General features: G+C 43.2%; 1 protein-coding gene and 1 non-coding gene across 2 annotated transcripts in view; both read right to left on the bottom strand.

Annotated features, from left to right (window-relative positions):
- Positions 1–1259: 1259 nt before the first annotated feature.
- Positions 1260–1331, bottom strand: TRNAQ-CUG (transfer RNA glutamine (anticodon CUG)). Its single transcript has one exon. It is a non-coding gene; the product is annotated as a tRNA-Gln (tRNA).
- Positions 1332–11953: 10622 nt separating this feature from the next.
- The window catches only part of LOC147032955 (uncharacterized), a 71786-nt gene continuing 63626 nt past the window's right edge, over positions 11954–20113 (bottom strand). The window contains exon 3 of the mRNA XM_085871020.1: positions 11954–14347. Coding sequence (XP_085727146.1) covers positions 13899–14347 — 449 coding nt within the window. The 3' untranslated portion in view covers positions 11954–13898. The remainder of the gene's footprint in view (positions 14348–20113) is intronic.

A 20113-nucleotide genomic window follows, 5' to 3' on the forward strand; every position in this document is an offset into this window, starting at 1 on the left:
TGAGACGCGGAGCGGCGATGGTGCCTCAACTCCGCGGGCCTCGCGGACAGTGTCTGGTAGGGGGTGGGAAAGGGGCCCCCTTGGTCGCACTATCTCAGCGCGGGGGGAAACAGGAGGGGGTTGCTGATGCTCGGGGAAGGGAGGATTTCTACTCTGCCTCGAGTCCCGCGACGAGCGTCTCCACCTCGACCAGGTCGCGCCGTCGGCCTCCCTGGTGTGCAGCTCCCGGCACGACGCGAGCACCCCCTCGTCTGCCCTCGCCGCCTCTCCACAGCTCCGTCCCCTTCGCTCCGACTTCAACGCACACGACGACGACCAACTCCTTCTTGCTTCTTCTTCCCAACTCCACCGACTGCGAAGTCTTAACTCTTCGACTGACGAACGCGGTCGCTTATATAAGCCCCGTGGCTTCGCTCTCTCATCTTTGACCCCCTGCCTTCGACCTTTCACCTCGCTCCCCATTGGCCCGAGATAAAGTGGGCGCGAATGCTTTTTGATCCATAAATTTGCATATAGCGACCGCCCTCCAACGCCCTGGAGGCGGGGCCAAATCGCCCCTCGCTCACCGATTGGACGGAACAAAAGTGGGCGTGTGTCGTTTTTGATCCGTTTTCGGAGCTGAAAATCCGTGGTTTTGTACACGCTGTTCGGCGCGCGCCCTGCACGAGTCCAACACCGGTACCCACAAGCGGCGCAAGAACGGTGGCGATGCGACGGTTGCGAGGTGTGACGTGAAGCGGCGCCGCGGTGGGTGGTTGATGTTGTGGTTGGTGGTGGTAACAATGGCGGTTGGTCCAAAATAAAGATAGTAAAAGAAAAACGGCTATCCTGAAGAGTCGCAGCACGCATGAATGACATGTATTCCCACAAGACAACGGGTTTGGGCCTAACTACACATATACTTACGGAGATATCTCACCTAAGGGACCTGAATGGTGGTTTGCGAATTTGGTCAACCACAACAAAATATATATATATATATATATATATATATATATATATATATATATATATGTATATATATATATATATATATATATATACACATACATGTTTGATAACATCCAATGCCAGGAATGTCAATTAAAAAAAAACAAAACATGTGTGATGAATAAAGGAGAGTTGTTGGGATCATATCAAGCCGTGCACATAAAATAAACTTCGTAATGGAATAAATTGACGAAAGAGAGGAAGTTAAATTTTCTTCCCAAGAACCAGAGATGAAAACAACAAGGTTTATAAAAATAACAATAAATTGAAGGTTCCACTGAGATTTGAACTCAGATCACTGGATTCAGAGTCCAGAGTGCTCACCATTACACCATGGAACCACACGTGAAAGGATGCAAACTACAACACTGTCAATGATGGAAACAACTTTGGTAACAAGTTGCAATGATAATCCTGCTATTCAGTTGCAATTCGTCACTGGCTTTGACACCAATACAATTTTTTATTATGGACCCCAGACATCAAAAAGCTACAAATATCAAACAAACAGTTTCAAATGGAACACCTCGCTGCCATTAGAGCTTATCAATTGCAATTGATATGGCAATAAATGCTTTTCAGCTCGATGACAGAAGTCGCCATTTGCATTTTTGCCTTCTTTATCCTGACTCCACTTCAAATCCCATCCAGGCAGGGCACCTTGCCAGTTGTTATAATGGTTGATTGATCCCTCATACCCTCTTAGACCCATTAAACACCTAAGACCATTTAGAGCCCTGAAACCCCTGAGAACCTTAATCCCTAAGACCCAATAGACCCTCACACCCTTTTAATACCCCTAAAGCCCTTTAGACTCCTAAGACCCTTTAAGATCCCCCAAAACCTGGTGTTGACTTTGTGGTTAGGGTGGCTGGCTTGGGATCTTTGGGTTCTGAGTTTGAGCCCCTGTCAGTCGTTGAATTAACACCAGGTGGGGTTGACTCAGCCTGTCATCCTTCTGAGGTCAGCAAAATGAGTACCAATGTACTGGTAATAGGGGCATTGCATCAGCGGCAAAGCCGCACCCTCAGTCATTCATACCACCCGCAGCCTTGTGCTGCATATGAAAGAGGAGGAGGAGATCCCTAAGACCTTTCGATCTCTAAGACCTTTTAAAGCTCCTCAGACCCTATCGACCTCATTGCACCCTTTGATCTCTCAAATCCTTTGGATGCCTGAAGACTCCTGGACCCCTTTCTACCCTTTAGACCTTTAGACCCTCACACCTTTCAGACCTATAAATACCATGTAGACTCCTTCGACCTTTTAAGACCCTTTCAACACTTTGAAGTCTTTTGACCATTTTGACCCTTTGGACCCATTTAGACCTTTACAGACCTTTCGACTTTCCCACCTTTCAACCTTTAGACCTTCAGACCATTTGACCTTTACACATTTACAACTAGACCATCTAGACCTTTCATTTGCAATTGATGACCTTTCATTTTTGGTACATCCTTCCATTTATTTGCCACACACAATCCACCCCACAAACCAAGTCCTGGCGAGGGTCTGCAATTTCTGATTGCGCTCTCTCTTGTTAAAAATGTTTTTATTACTTTTTTCTCTACTTTCTTTGAGAAATGTGTTGATATGCTGGAGACTCTTTGTTATTGCATGGAATTTTTGTTCTTATGATTTGTGTTGTATTAAACACAAGCAGTTCCCCTCCCCCTTTTGGGTAGAATGATATGCGTACACAATGGGAATTTGCATCCACAATGGTAGAATGATATGCGTATACAATGGAAATTTGAAGTGGAGTGCAATCTTTGCTGAAGCTAATTTAGTAACTATATTGATGTAGCATGGTTATAAAGTGTTTTGCCAAGAGTATGTGATAAGAGCACCTTTATTAACTGCATTCTACTACTGATTTATAAATGTTGTCATCCAACCTTTATTGACATGCTCACATTATAATGGTACTGTACATACTTTATAGACAATCTAACATTCTAAATAGTAGGTACTTAAAAGAAATATGTGTGTTGTTGCTGTCGATTGTCGCTGTGCCTGCCCTGCATGAACAGGGCAGCGGCATGGAGACAGCCGATTGTCCTCCCAGGAGTGACCCAGAATACATAGGACAGGAAGTCCACTAACTCGTGATAATATTCCACTGTTAACCACACCCACATAGGTCTGATTGGTCTTTGAACAAATGTGTCTAGCAGTCCCACCCCCATAATGCTGATTGACAAAGTCCCGCCCACCCCTCTGCTCCCTTCTTCTTCCTTCACAAAGGAATGCAGTTTTGCATACTTTTTGTGGAATCCTTTTAAGCTATTAAAATTTCGATCAGTTTGCACCTTCCCACTATAAAATGAGCAAATTCGTGTTTAAAGCACGTTCATAGCTTAAACCAATTATGTTATGCTGTCAGAAAAGAATAATCCTCACTATAATTCATTGACCAGTGTGTGTTTGTTTGTTTGTGGCGCTACTCTTGGCCCGATTACATTCCTATAGTTCTGGCCCGGTTACACCCAGACTTGCTGCATAGGATCAGCATGACCTCAATTAGTGCATGGGGGTATTTATTAGGGTACCCTGTCACTCTGACAGGGAACCCTATTGTTTTTCTTCTGTTTATTATTATTATTTTTCTCTGCCAGTGTTCTTGGGGAGGCAGGAAGGGGACGTAAATTCTCTATGTAAATGTGTATCATGTAGCGCCACTCCAGGTGGGAGAGGGTATTCCAAGTCCTACCCTTTACAGTAGAGTATTACTTTCCCCACGTTTTCCAGTGCAGTGAGGTGTTCTGAATTACACATTTGAAGAAGGATAATAACAAAAAACCCTGGCCGCTCCTGTGGGAGCGGGTGCTTCGAGTAATAATAAAAATAATAAACCAATGTTTATAATAAAAATAATAAACCCGTATCTTGCCAATAGGTGACCACGTGTGACTTCTTTAAGGTCACACTGAGGTGAACAGAGCTGCTATCCAACAGGAGCGACTCCTTGAGGAATATCTGCCTACGAGAGATTCCGATGAGAATCGTTCTACAGAGTAACCATGAAAAATATGCGTTTTCCTCATAACGTCACCAAATGACGTCATAATGTCTCAAGCTTGACATATCTAGAAAGCACTCATCAAGGTGTTCAATTTGAGGTACTACACGATATGGTTCCTAAAACTTGAAAATTTGACCTTGGGGTCAAATATGTTTGACCTGAGGTGCTAACCATGAAGGTCAAGGCCAATCGCCACCAAAAATTAATCATCTGAGCGCCAGACCATGAACTATATTTCCATGAAGTTTGAAGACGATCCGATCAAAATTACTCAAAAAATAAGGGTTTCTTAGACTCCCCTGATTTGCGATAAAGTGACCTTGACCTTCAAAATTTTGTGCACTGAAAGGGACCTCTATAGGCCTCTGATATGCGAAGTTACAAAAATTTCCAATGATAACTGTGCTCTGCAGAATTTTTTTCCATGCTTGAAGACAAACAAAAAAAAAAAAGAAAAAAAAGTTGACTAAAATATCTTGCAAAAACTTTGTTTTGGCAAGATAATAAAAATAATAATAATAATAATAATAATAACAATAATAATAATAATAACTAGCCAAAACCCTGTTACAGATGGATTCCGTTCATTCAACCACCCTCACCAGCTCACCCACACTCGAGGGACATGGACTGGACAGCACGTGCTTGCCCCCGCCTACTCATCCCCCACCCCTGCCCCATTCCCTCCGCCTTCAATTTGCTTACCCCCGCCCAAAAATTTAATTACCCCGCCCCGCCTCTTCACTCCCCGCCCCCGTCTCTTGATTCCCCGCCCCACTTGCCCCCAGCCCCCGCCCCCTGTCCACCCCCTCACACTCAACCCCACCTAATTCACCCCAGCCCCCACCCCATTTCCCCTCCCCCCGTCTCCCGTTTTCAATTTGCTTACCCCCGCCCAAAAATTTGCTTACCTTGCCCCCTGCCTCTTCACTCCCTGCCCGCGCCTCTTCATCCCCCGCCCCCGCCTCTTCACTCCTCGCCCCCGTCTCAACGAAAAGTGTTTATTCTGCCTCAGAGTTGAAAGTTGACTATTGGCACTATGTGCGATGCACTCTTACAGGACAAAGTTTCTTTCAGTCCAGGTCACATGACCGAGAAAAACGTGACGCGACCGCGAGGAGAAGCACAAAATTGGTCCTTCAGTATTAATATATAGAAGATACAATGTTTCTTGTTACATTTTTGTGTCAAATTCACATTCTGAGGTAGTCAGCATGTGCAGAAGAGGGTTTTACATTGCAGACGCTATTTTCAAGGAGTGGAATTACACCTCTCAGCGGTAACGATCTGTCGACGACGGACATAATGACGTCAGCATGACCGATGATGTCATGACGTCCTGACGCCTCTCAGCGGTGACGTCACACGTCGCCATGTAAATGAATGTAAAACGGAAAGTATTTATTCTGCTTCAGAGTTGAAGTTTGACTATTGCCACTATGTGCGATGCACTCTTACAGGTACGAAGTTTCTTTCAGTCCAGGTCACAGTACCGAGAAAAACGTGACGCGACCGCTTGGAGGAGCACAACATTGGTCCTTCAGTATTAATATATAGATCATCTATCTATAATTCCAGCAATGTGTGTGTGTGTGTGTGTGTGTGTGTGTGTGTGTGTGTGTGTGTGTGTGTGTGTGTGTGTGTGTGTGTGTGTGTGACCGCTGTTTCTCGACAACCTCTGGTCCGATCTAATTGAAACTTGCCAGGTAGATTGCTGGGGACCTGAGGATGTGCCTTTTCAAGGTTTGATATTAATCGGACAAGTGCTTCCCAAGTTATGGCCATTTATTTACCAAACCAATGACAATCCTCCGTCGTGCAAAGTCCTTCCTCGGCCCTCTTGAGCTCCTGACCACTTACAAAGCTTTTGTCCGTAGCCTGATGGAGTACTGCTCTCCCCTCTGGGCTGGTGCTCCTGCCTCCCACCTTTCTCGACTTCACGCTGTCGAAACCAGGGCTTTTAAGATCATTGGCATCTCCCGCAATGAAGCTGAGTCTTTGGGCCTCTCACTCAATCACCGCAGGTTGGTCGGTGGTCTTTCTGTCTTCTACCGACTCCTCTCCAGCCTTGCCCCCCCTGCTCTCTCTGCGATTTGTCCCAACCACATTTCCACAGGGCGCTCAAGGTCCGCCAACAACCCCCTTCTGGTAAAACTACCAAAATCACGAATCACTGCTCATCTTCACTCTTTCATTCCTCTTTTTTCCCGCCTTTGGAATAAACTTCCTCACTCTATTCTTTCCCATTCTTCCCTTCAGGCTTTCAAAACAGCTGTTCACCACCACCTCTTATCTTCCCCCATCCAAATCCTCGATCTTTTCTACCCCCGATAATCCACCCAAGCCCACTTCCTTCAATTCTCCTGCTTTCCTTCCTGAAAGTCCCTTTAATGTCCATCTTCCCCTCGCCATGTTCCCCGTCCCATCCCCATCCCTCTCCTTTCCACAGTTCACCTGTGTCTGTTCCCCAATGTTTTGTCCCTTCCACTCCCGCCCCTCTTGCCTCATGCCTCCTTGCTGTGAGTTGTGTGTTAGCTCTCATACGAGCCTCGACCAAGGTATACAAAAAAAAAAAAAAAAAAAAAAAAAAAAAAAAGACACGTTGTTGTGTGGGCGTGGCGGATGGGGAAGGGAAGCACAGCCACGTTCCCCTTTACGGGTTACAACGTACGGGCTTCGGGAGAGTGATGACTTCGTGTATTCCAATAATTTCTCGATTTCTTATGCGCATTTATAGATAAACACAATGGCCCAAGTTATGATCGTTTTCATATTAGACGGTGTATAAATTTCGGGAACATCAGAGTGCTGGTATGCTCCAAACCAGGAAGTAAATTTTTTCTCTCTCTTCTCTTCTCTTTTTGTTTTTCCTTGCCACGACATTGCGAAAAGGTAACATACGTTGGCGCTAATTGAATAATTGGGTATTAAAAATAAATTGCGAATAATCGTAACTGAGAATAATATCGAACTTCCGGGTCACGCACGTACGGGCACGTGAGAGGAAGAAACGGCCTGTGTGGTTTATTTATTTATTTATTATAATATTTTTTTTTTTTTTTTTACGGGCACGTACTAGTAATATTAATAAACGAGAGAGGCACTTGGTAGAGTGCATACCTCTGCCACGCAATGCCTGATACACGAGAACATATCAGGCCCAATATATATTTGAAATATCATGCTATATATCGATTTTGGGCCGATCTCGCAATGGTCAAGAGGAGAGGAGATCGGGACCATACTCTGTGCAGAGCGTTGGTGCTGCTTTAGCAGTCTCCTTGGCAATTGGCAACAATCCTGGACGGGTCGCCACTCCGACAGTATACCAGCAAGCTGGCACTCATTGTGCCGACCTCAGAAGGATGACAGGCCGAGTGAACCCCACCTGGTATAAATTCAACAGCTGAGCGGGATTTGAACTCAGGACCCGAGGATCCAAAGCCCACCACCCGAACCATTAAGCCAACACCAGGCAGAATGGTCAAGAATCACTTACATAATTAAATAAATCTCGTAACCAGATCCGGATCTTCACCAAAATCGAATCAATTCGTTCTTGCCACACACCCAACCTGTCCACCAAGTTTCATCCGAATCCATCTTCAACTTTTTTGAGATATCCTGCAATACATCATATTTGGCCCTATCTCTCAATGGTAAAGAATCACTTGAAATATTCTAGTAGTCGGATCCAGATCCAGATCTTCACCAAAATCGAATCAGTTCGTCCTTGTCACACACCCAACCTGCCCACCAAATTTCATCTGGATCAGTGACACAACTTTTTGAGATATCCTGTACACAGACAAACAGACAAACAGACAGAATGGGGGTGAAAACAACCTCCTTCACCTTCGGTCACAGAGGTAAAAATGACAAACGGGCACTTTTGGGTCTCTCATTGTTCTAGTTTAGCAATGATGTCCCAAGGTTTCATAAGTGTTATTGAATGGGAAATTGTCCACAGATGAGTTCTAGGTAATTTGTAGGTTTATAAGTTCTATCTTAGTAGATTTGTTTGAGGATTTATGTGGTATTAAGCCAATGGAGTGTCCGGTCTTTCCCTACGTAAGTCGATGATGATGATGATGATGATGATGATGACGACTTTTGATAATTTCTTGAAAAGCTGCTTTCTGCGTGGAGAAATGTACTGCAGATGTGATTTGCCTTTCAACAATTGCAGCCTAAGTTGTGACTCACAGCCGCACTTGGACAGAACATCCCTCTGAATGCTCCTGTTTTTTTTTGTTTTTTTTTGTTAAACACAAACAGCGCGTGCAGGAAGCAACAACAGCTCGCTGCACGAGCCCTTCAAAAGCCAACAAGCGCGAGTTTTGTTCAAGAGTCCGACGGACGTTTCCGCGCAGGGAAACCGAGCGCGTGTTTGGGAAAGAGAGCGCGACTGTGTTGAAATCCCACAAATTGCTATTTATTTTATTCTTTCTTAAAGCAATGAAATATAACCTTTGTGTCGCCGAAGGCAATGTGCCTTTGCACGTGTGGGTGGGGAAGCCACCAAATAACATGTATGACTTGGAGAAACATGACGTGGAAATGCTGTAACCATCTGATTGTGACTGCACTCATCATGGCGACAGACGGTTCATAAAATATCGCTTTTTATTCTTCAACCGCCATGGCCGTGACATTCAAAGGGTTAAAATAGCTCAAGAGGAAATATTTGGCCGAAGTGAAAAATTCCTTGAAGTTTGCAATGCAACTTGACGACTCGTGCACACTTTCAGGGCGAGAGCATTAACTTTCTTGAAATACAAGAATCCATAATGTACGATATTTAAGGATGTGTTGTGGGATGCTTGTGCGGTGCATTTTTAATCGCTCATAGGTTTAAAGTTTAACAAGCTCAAATGAGCCAAGATCCTTGTCCTTTTAATGATGACGTCATAAAAACGAATATGACGTCATTGTGATGTATCAGGTCTGCGATAAATTATCTGTGCTAATGCCCGGCTTGATTCCCGCAAACAAAATTCAAACAGCTTGCGTAGTTTCAGAGATAATGGTATAGGCGATTTCCATTAGCGGCCCGATATTATGACGTCAACTTTTTTTTCTAAGAAGAATTTCCAAAATCTGAGATGGTTACTGCCTGCGCGTGGGCTTTCTGCATATACATGGCAAATTTCACGAAGACCCGATGAAAACTCTGGGTTGTGAAACAAAAAATGTCAAAAAATAGGAACGACGTCATAAAAATTGATATGATGTCAGAGTGATGCATCATATGTGCGGTAATTCATCTCTGCTAATGCCCTGTTCGATTCCCGCAAACAGAATTCAAAAAGCTTGCCGAGTTTCGGAGACAATTTTTTAGGTGATTTCCATTAGCGGAGATATTTTGACGTCATAACTTTTTTCTCAGAGGAATTTTCTAAATCGGAGATGGTTACTGTCTGCGCAGGGTATTTGTACATTTTATGCCAAGTTTCAGGAAGTTTCGATGAAAACTGCAGGCTGTGAAACAAAAAGTCCACAAGAAGAATAGGAAGAACAACAACGTGAGTAAGACTTAGAGATCCTCCAAGAGGATCTAAAAAAAATATGAGGGATGTTCAAAGATTTCAAAGAACGAGATACAATAGTCGAAGACACACTGACGTCATTCTTATTTAATATATTTGTACAGTACATGTAATTAGTAAGAAAATATACGATTACTATATTCGACTACTTCAACGACCCCAATTATATTCATATCTTCTCGGGTTTAACTGGGGAAGCATTTTGGCCGACATCTTTCACGAACTGGGTGGCCAGCTAAAGGTGACAGGCATGTAGAGTTTGTAAAGGGTGTTTGAGATAATGTGTGTATATATATATATATATATATATATATATATATATATATATATATATATATATATATATATATATATTGTTGCGAATTTGCACTCGCCGGCGTGCGATCGGCCACGTGACTCGAATCGCGGCACGTCGCCCACCGGACGGACAATTCTGTCGTGACCCTCTCGGACTAACGCCGGGAGCTAGTCACGGGTGGGCCTTTCGGCCTCACCACGATCGTGCCAATCGGCCACCCGCGTGGGATAGGGTTGTTCGCCAAACTCGACCTACCTAAGTACCCACGCGGATGGTAAACCGGGCGATCACACCTCGCCGCAGGTCGACTCCGGACACGGGCCGCTTAAGCAGTGCGTTCCGTACTATCGGGATAACCGAGCGGTGTTATCGTCGGCCTCGACGGTTCCGATTACTTATCGGGCGTATTAAGCCCACTACGAACCCTTTACGTGAAGCAAGATGGAGATTCAACAAAGGGAAGGACGCAGCGAAACGGGGAACAAGTTCACACAAGCACTTTATTCACACAGACACAGACACAAAGCACACATATAGTCAAACAGAATCAGAAATGCACATAAAGCATATGCAAGAAGAAAACAATTAAAGCAACGACGACGCAGAGCTACAACCGACTACGCGAACACACGGCAACACTTATACAGTTTTACTTCACAAGACATGGCGCTACAAGTTCCATACAAAAAACCCTGAAAAGAAATAGAAGTGGTCACTTCCCTGTGCGTGCACCGAGTCCTTCTCCGCGCCCTCAGCTCCCGCTCCTCCGGCGTTGTCGGCGAGCTCGTGCTTCGCGCCGTCACGTGTCACCGTTCGACGCCACAGACCGGGGTTTTGGGGAATGAACGGGGTTTTCAGCGTTCTCTCGGTGCGGACGGGGGGGGAGGGGAGGGGAAGAAATCATCGACACTCGGGGTCGAGAGGGAGAGGAAATGGCGGACGCTCCGTCCCACCAGCGGAGTCTCGGGACCACACCGACTCCGGCGAACCCTTGAACAGGATATATATATATATATATATATATATATATATATATATATATATATATATATATATATATATATATATATATATATATATATATATATATATCTCTCTCTCTCTCTCTCTCTCTCTCTCTCTCTCTCTCTCTCTCTCTCTCTCTCTCTCTCTCTCTCTCTCTCTCTCTCTCTCTCTTCACACCATCGTTTGTCCAAAAGGTCCAGGGCTCATCAGGATCAAGGGCGCGCAGGGATCAACAGGCCGGCAGAAACAACAACAACCACCCTCTTCGCAGAGCCATCCCTTTTTATATCGCGGGGCTCCGCCCCATTGCTCCGCCCCGTCCTTTGCTCCACCCCCCTTCGAGGAACTTCGAGAAAGGTCTCGAAGAGGGGCGTTCCTCCTCCCTGGCCGCGTCACACTGCGCATCCACCAATCGGGCACCAACTGCCCTCCCCTCGCTTCTCCTCCCTCACACCAAGCGTGGAGAAGAATGGCGCGAAAAGCCCACCGAGCGTCCTCGTTGGTTTTTGTTTGAAATAAAAGATAGAAAAAGAAAAACGACTGACTCAAAGCGTCGCAGCCCGAATGAATCACATTAATTCCCTCTAAACAACGGGTTTGGGGCTAACTACACATGTACTTAAGAGATACCTCACCTATGGGACCTGAATGGTGGTTTGCTAATTTCCACAGCCGTAACAATATATATGTATGTTGTGGTATTGGGGCTAGAGCCGACTATGAGGAGAAATCCCGGTTTCTCTCGAACTCACCCAGACCTGAGGTCACCGGAAGCGAATATCTTCACCCGACGGTGGGTTGCGATGCAACGACGAATGCCAATCGAGTGACCACGAGTCTCAGTGTCCGTCGGTCTAACAACCATTTAACTGGGGGTCCTGTGGCCCCCTGGCCGGGGAACGCACCCTCAGCAAATGTGCTAGTTACGTTATCTTGTGATCTTGAATGTGGCCGAGCTCTCCAGCTAGCATGCGCCGGACCCTGCAAACCGAACTGACAGGAATCTCAACCTTCCTAGCTATCTACATGTGGACAGTGCTAGAGTTAGACCAATGGTGGAAAAGATGGACACGGACCAATCGGAAATAGATTCAACAAGAACAGGTTTATTTGCACAAGTGGGGAGCAAGAAAAAATTAAAGGGTGGGGCAGAGGGAACGTAATGATTTTAATGGCACGGGGAGAAATGAGGATTAAGCAATTTCTACAGCAATGAGATCAGAGAAAGAGAAAAGAGACAGAGTAAACTTAACAAGCCCCCTACCTACCACTAACACAGTACATGGGCACAAGCATTCACAACCGATCGGAAAAGGGGAGAGAGGGAAAGAGAGAAAGAAATTGTGGAATTGAGGACTCAGCCTATCGGGTGGGGCAGATGTGTCCTCGCTATTCAATGCTGAGGGAGAGAGGTGGGAAGAAAGACTGTGAGGTTTCTAGGGTGCATGGAGAAGAGTGACGTGTGTGTGTGTGTGTGTGTGTGTGTGTGTGTGTGTGTGTGTGCGTGTGTGTGTGTGCGTGTGCGTGTGCGTGTGCGTGTGTGTGTGTGTGTGTGTGTGTGTGTGTGCGCCAAGTGTATTTGAAAAGGGAAACTGAGAAAGGTGCAGCAGAAAATATTGTGAGGAGATAGCCTAAGTGTGAGATCCGACCAGATGATCGGATCTGACTCTTTGATGCAATGGAGAAGGGTAGAGAACAGGTTCCCCTTCTTTCTTATGGGATAACCTTTTCCTCTTTTAGACACATTCATGACATGTGATTTTGCGTCAGTTTTCATTTCTGCATTAGGGTAATTCCAGCGTAACGGACGTAACATTGAGACAAAAATTGCATCACTAATGTTGAAATTTTGAAAAGGTTGGCCATATTACAGAGTTTCTTTATAACATATCGTAATTAGTCTCTATGGCTTTCTGATATTGGTACAAAACCCACTGTGTAATCTACTACTAAAGCAAAAATCAACATTTCAGAGGTGTAACAGACGTAACATCGAAATGGACACAACTAAAACTGGCCATAGCACAATTCTTAAATCCTGCGAAATAACGAATTTGTAGTATACCTTTCATTCACAGTAAGCAAACTAAGCATTAGTAGCATACTTTCTATATTCCAACGATATGATTTGTCTGTTGTTTGTTAAAATATTTTGAAAAGTTCACTGTAACGGACGTAACCCATGCGATCACATATTGGATAGTCAATGCTAGGGAGCATTTTATGATATCTATACAATCTCTTACATACATCAGCGAACATTTGGTTGTTTTTTTTTTTAACAAAAATTATATTTTGATCAAAAAGGCATTAGACCGTGGACTGCAGATGTGAATAACACTAAAAAAAATGTAACGGACGTAACATTGTGCACCTGGTACAATAAGATGCAAAAAAAAGGTACACAACAGTGGAAATGTTTCAAAAATTATACTACAGCCTGATCATATGTCAGTAATATTCATCAGCGAATACTACTTCGGATTAAAACATTCATCAAATAGCCATGTTTTCGACAAAATGATAACAGACAGAATGACTTACCGTTGAGGCAGTTCTTTCAAGATGGCCATCAAATCATGTGACATCATCCATGGAGTAAATATCGCATAAATGATGAAAATTCAGACCTAACTAAACACCGTCCAACAGAAATCCTTTTGAAAAATACATTTTAAAATTTTATGCTTCATGTCCATTATTACGTGGAATTACCGATGAGCGATATTCACCGTTCGTGCATGCGATACGACAGCCATTAGCCCAACAGATACTTATTCTCTTCCCTTTCCATCAAGAAACATTGGCTTGGAAATACATGATTTATTTACACATTTTATTTTGTTTATCATTTTCTCATTGGATTTACAGAACATTTGAGTCATTAATCACACTGCAAGTTTTTCCTGACCAGTTCGTTCTGACGATCAAACATGGTGTGGTCTCGCATCATTTACCTCAGGAACCCACCTTTTTCCATTGGCGATCGACACCCCGTTCAGCAGCTCTGTGGATGTTAACCGGCTCTTCTTCATGTTGAGCTGAACAGGGAGGAGATGATTGCCCGTTGACGTCTGTGGGCGCTTTTTGTTTCCGCACATTTGTTCCAGCAAGTGGCCACTTTCTGGTGTTCATCCTGTGCCCCGAACATGGAGTCATAAGCCAGGCCTGTGTTGGTTGGGAGTTGCATCTCGTTCGATTGTTGGGAGAGAATGAGTACGAAAATGGACGCTTGGAGGTCTCGTGCAGGAATGCGCCAACAGGCAAGCTGGATTTGGCTGAAGTCATGCTCGAGGCTCCGTCCACAGTGGTCACTTATAAAAGGATAACAGGACTGCCCTGATGCAAGTTGGTGAGAGATCCTGATGATGGTTCGTGGCAGCTCCTGATGGTTGGTGGCAGCAGCAATGGCAGTTTGTGACAGTTGAACTGTTCCTGCTGGTTCTGCTCGGTCCGATTGGTTCTTGGCATTCCTGGTTCCTGGGAATGACAACGTCACACGATTGGTATTCGAGCCTGTTTGTGGGTGGGTGCATGGCGAGGCAAAGCGCTAACAACAGAAATGAGCCGGGCAACAGAAATGAGCTCATTTAAAGAGGTACATCAAGCCACGCTTTAACGCTTTCACATTTTGGGTTATTTTAGTAGATTCGGCCTTGGTAAGCCGAGACAAGATTTCTTTTCCTCCATAATGGTCTGATGGGTACTCATGTCTCGTGTTTAATTGTTAGGTAAGGCATATTGATAAGCATCTGATCATTATCCATTTTTTATATAAATACTTGTTGAATTCTTAATTTGAATGAGATTATTTTGTTGATTGAACATTTGATTTGAATTCCATCCATTTAATCAACAAGGAAATAAAAATTCCTTCAGTTCATTTATTTTTCTTAATAATAAATTCCTTGTTGACGTTTCAACCTCTCCATGATTGTCATTTCACTTCCATTGATCCAGCATTGTCTGAACCTAGATAGACTGGGATATTATAATTTCCAAACTGCAGTCATAGTCATATAACCCGTCATAGTTGGCGGTAAACGCTCAGCCGCATTACTTAGGATCTAATCAAGATAAGATTGGTGCATCACCGAGGGCATGTTCCATGGTCAGGAGGCCATGTGCGTGACCTCTAGTTAAATGGTAAATTAGTCGGTGGACACTGGAACTCGTGGCTAACTGATTGGCGTTCGTGGTTGTTAAGCAACCCACCACACCCCAAAGTTATTTGTGAATGGTAGCTCCAGGTCCGGTTCTTCCGAGGAGAAACGGGGATTAACCCCCTCAAAATACACTCGGTGGGTGTAACAATATATAATTTTCAGCTAGTTCTGCTGCCTATTACTGCACTTGGAAGCAGCTTGTGGCCATCTTATACAATAAAACCTTTCCAAGAAAATTGAAAGAAAGCAAAATTAGGAGAATGACATGGAATTTCAAATTGATTATTGTAATTATCAAAATCATCAATAGTTATCTTCCATGACTCTGTATTGATATGCACAGGGATAAATAACACTGTGGTTAAAATTGAGAAAATGAAGATAAGCGAAGGAGGATATGAGAAAAAAAAACGGGATGGAGTTTCGGAGGAGATACGAGTGAAGGGAGAACAGGCAAAAGTGGATGTACAGAGAATGCATCGGGTGTTGGGGTGCAGGGTTGGTGGTGAGGTTGGGAGCAGAGGATGGAAAATCGACGGTAAAGAAGCTACTTTGAACAACTCACTCACTCACTCATTCATATAGATATTTACTACTTTATAGATTGGCTAGAAAAATAGAATTTTCATACTGATTGATGTGACTTGAAGCCACAATTTCAGGAAAAATGCAAAATCTGTCCTTAAATGCAAATATCTGTGAGGGAAAGGAGAGCCAGGGGAGTGTCGTTCCTGTTCACACTCACGTGACTAAATACAATGGCAAGTCATGTGATCTTGCACAGGAAGGATCACTCTCAAGAAAGCGGGCGTTTCTTGGTTTTATGGTGGTATGATTGGAGAAGTGTCTGTCGGTTTTTGTAGTTTATGGATGGTGTGCAGTGGTAGATGTTACAGTCCAAATTTTAAAGTATTGTATGTTTACAAATACAGTTGACCTCTGCATAAGATGGGATGGTTATAAGGAACTCTCTCATGAGGAGCATGACATTCAGAACATGTTTTAGTTGATGCATATTCACTCTGTTATAACGATCCGCATTGTTGGAAAACCTGCATATAACGATCGCATTGTCCTGGCAAGTTGAACGCAAACACAAGGCACTATGTGAGAAAATCATCGAAATAGAAATGAGATTGCAAAATGAATTATCAACAAGGACAAATGTGTCCAAGAGCAGCGTCATAAAGGTTTTGTCGGCAAAAACAAAAAAAAACAAAAAAAACAAAAAAACAACTTCCGATATTTCGTCACGTGCCTTGATAAAGCCAATAGCGAGACCTGTCATAATGTATTTATGTATTTACGATATATAGTGTATTTACGAAATAAATAATGTATTTATGAAATTACAATACGATAAATGGAATAATTTTAAATAGTAACGTGAACTTTTCGAAACTTTAAAGCAAATGTCCGAATATATTTAAAAGTTCGTAATAGACGCTCTCAAAAGGCACCGTCAATGTGAGGATGTGTACATGTGCTTAGTATTTAAGGAGATCCGGATCTTGTATGTACAAGAGCCGAGTCCTCGAGTTTAAGGTTTTGTCTTCACAAGAAGAAGAAGAAGAACAACAACAACAACAACAACAAGAACAAGAAGAAGAAGAAGAACAACGCCGAGCTCTCTATGAGCAGCGTTCGCTACGCGAGACGCTGCTAAAAATATCAGAAGAAACAATTATTTTATTATTTCCTGCACTTTTGTATTGCCCTGGTGGTGAAATACACCACCCAGGGCCACTGCAGAAGAAGAGTGACGGAGATCCTCAAATATATTAAGGTTTCACAAAGTAAATGCCACACACACAGGGCACGACAATCGATGCAGAGTAATACGCGACTATCAATATGATGTATGAATGTTAAATGAGGCCCTGTGCGCATGCACTGTGTATGCGTTTACAGTGACTCGGTTCTGCTCGCCGGGCACTTTTAACCTTCCGTTGCTAACATGAAATATGTCATTCAAATAATCTTTTAAACACAACTTACAGCATTTCGCCGAAAGAGGGGCTATTTCAGGATGGTTAACAATAATTGTTCTGCTCTGGATGCAAATCACACTCACAGAAATATAGGAAAAACGATAAACATCTGTGGATGAGAGGAGTCGGGTTCATACCATTTCCTGATAGTGTTAGTATATTATAGTGGCGGCCATGATTATAACACACACGCGCACACATGCAGACACATAAACGGATGATTCTCCTTTCACCAATAAATGCGAAAATTGAGTACAATTTATCTTGTGGCTCTGGAACAAAAATATATACACTGTCGGACCCTGCTATTTGTGCATTCGCTATTCACAGATGCCACGTAATCACGGTTTATAAAATGCGACCTGCTTCAACATTCGTGGCCCTGTGCTTCGCATATTCACGGTTTTTAGATCCTCGTGGAGGATCTCTAAGTCTTACTCACGTTGTTGTTCTTCATCTTCTTCTTGTGGACTTTTTTGTTTCACAGCCAACAGCCTACAGATATTTGTAGCTTTTTGATGTCTGGGGTCCATAATAAGAATTTGTATTGGTGTCAAAGCCAGTGACAAATTACAACTGAATTGATCCTATGCACTAAGCGAGTGACGTCACAGCGGAAGGGAAGGCTCCGCCATATTGAGTGGCAAAAAATCATGGCGACCACGCACGTGTCACGCGAACTTCTGGGCTATTTCCATGGATTACATGATATTTCTGAGAAGAGGTACTGTGAAAAACTGAACCTGTGTGGTCTTGGTGAAGATCCTTATATTATGTCAAAGGATAAATGGACAACAGAAAGGAAATTTTGGCCTCAAATCGTTTTCCCCGACATCTATGTTTCCCTTGTTGAAACGCCGAGTCCTTACACTCAAGCCAGCCTGAAAAGCCTTTACGAGTATGGACGCTTACTCATGTTATGTCGCCGTGTTTGTTCATGACATAATCTCGACGAAAGCTGACAAGAACTGTATTATCGTGAGGAAAGGTAAGCCTGTTTTCTTTCATTTCACTATTATTACCTTCGCATTCTGCGAAAGGTTATGTTTTGGTCGGTGTGTATTTATTTATTTATTTGTAATCTTGTGATTCGTATAACTCAAAAAGTATTAAACCGAATTGCATGAAATTTGGTGGGATGATTGGTTATTAGCCAGGAAGCATTCGATTAGATTTTGGGATCGTTCGGGTCAAAGGTCAAGGTCAAGGTCACGAAAAGGTCAAAATCGTCTTTTTACGATAACACGGTCAATTTTTATTCAATTTGCATGCAACTAACGCCAAAATGTTCAGAATTCAACGCCTCATCTTGTGACATGCAATATGACACAATGACGCCCATACTCTTGTTACCGGTTAGGGGTCAAAGGTCAGGGGGGTCACGACCTTGAAAAATATGCGGTTTTTGTCATAACGCGGTCAATTCTTGTCCGCTTTACATGAACCCAGCACCAAAATGTTCAGAATTTAATGCCCAATCTTGTGACACAATGACGTCATAACACATGTCACCGGTTGGGGTAAAATGTCAGGGGGGGGGTCACGCCCTTGAAAAATATGCGGTTTTTGGCATAACTCAGTCAATTCTTATTCGATTTGCATGAAACCAGCATCAAACGAGATTACCTTCTCTTATTGAAACGTTGTATTCACCGAGCTTGTGAGTGAAGACTCGCCAAAACGACATGAGTTGATTGTTGTTTAGTCCGTAGCCCCCGAAAGTCGGGGGGGGGGTCATGACATTATAGATATGTGGTTTGTGTCATAAGACCATTCATATGAAACCAGTTCCCCACACTCATACCAAGAACAAAAAAAGTAGTGGCGGCGAAGGTATGCGCTCTATGAGTGCCCGTTCTAGTTTCACTATTATTATTGTATTCGTTGTTGCTCGTTTTGTTCAGCAACCAGCGTCACTCTTTTAACCTGACTGCTGCCACAAGTTAATTTCAAGTGAAGCTCTTGTCTAAATGCTGAGTTTGTAGAAAATCTTCGTTCGTCAGTTTGCTTACAGATACATTATATTTTTTCCATGACAAGCATCCGGTGTAATGCCACGCTGCTGTGGATATTTCCACAAGCTAGTTTTTAGCAGTCTCACATAGCGAACGCTGCTCATAGAGAGCCCGGCGGCGTTCTTCTTCTTCTTCTTCTTCTTCTTCTTCTTCTTCTTGTGAAGACAAAATCTTAATCTCGAGGACTCGGCTCTTGTTTCTACAAGATCCGGATCTCCTTAAATACTGAGCACATGTACACATCCTCACATAGACGGTGCCTTTTGAGAGTGTCTATCATGAACTTTTAAATATATTCGGACATTTGCTTTAAAGTTTCGAAAAGTTCACGTTACTATTTAAAGATTATTCCATTTATCGTATTGTAATTTCGTAAATACATTATTTTATTTCGTAAATACACGATATATCGTAAATACGTAAATACATTATGACGAGTTTCGCTATTGGCTTAATCAAGGCACGTGACGAAATATTGAAAGTTGTTGTTGCTGTTTTTTTTTTTAAAAATGGTTAAATTTTTATTCATTTATTTTTTTAGCCGACAAAACCTTCAGGACGCTGCTCGTGGACACATTTGTCCTTGTTTTTATGTATTATAGATATCGATGTGACTTTCTGTAGTGAAACAACTCAGAACTGTGCGCGTTAGACAGGGGTTAGGCGATCGAGCCCATCTCATTCTGTCAATAAATCAAGGGATATAATGCATTTTAATGATACAAATCAGACAATATTTTGTAACCACCAGTTATTTAATACCAACTAGTGAAATAACGTATCAGAAATTGGTTACATACCGGAGACAAAATGAAGGCGAAACAACCAGTCATGTTCGCCAGGTCGCCATTTTTCTCTTCTCAGAACCGATATCCAAAGATTTCGTCGGTCTACTTCGGCGGTAAAACTGCACTCCAGAGCCTTTTAGTATACCGCTAAGTACATCCCGGGGCACTACTCTTACCCATTTGCAGAAAAAAAAAAAGATCGCTTGCTTGGAAATAACGGTGCAGTTGAAGTGGAGACTATCGGTTGTTATGGACGCGGTAATACTTTCTTGCCACTCAATATGGC

The sequence above is a fragment of the Eptatretus burgeri genome, chromosome 2 (genome assembly GCF_056783735.1).
Source record: "Eptatretus burgeri isolate ZD-2024b chromosome 2, Ebu_testis_v1, whole genome shotgun sequence".
NCBI classification, from domain to species: Eukaryota; Metazoa; Chordata; class Myxini; order Myxiniformes; family Myxinidae; genus Eptatretus; species Eptatretus burgeri.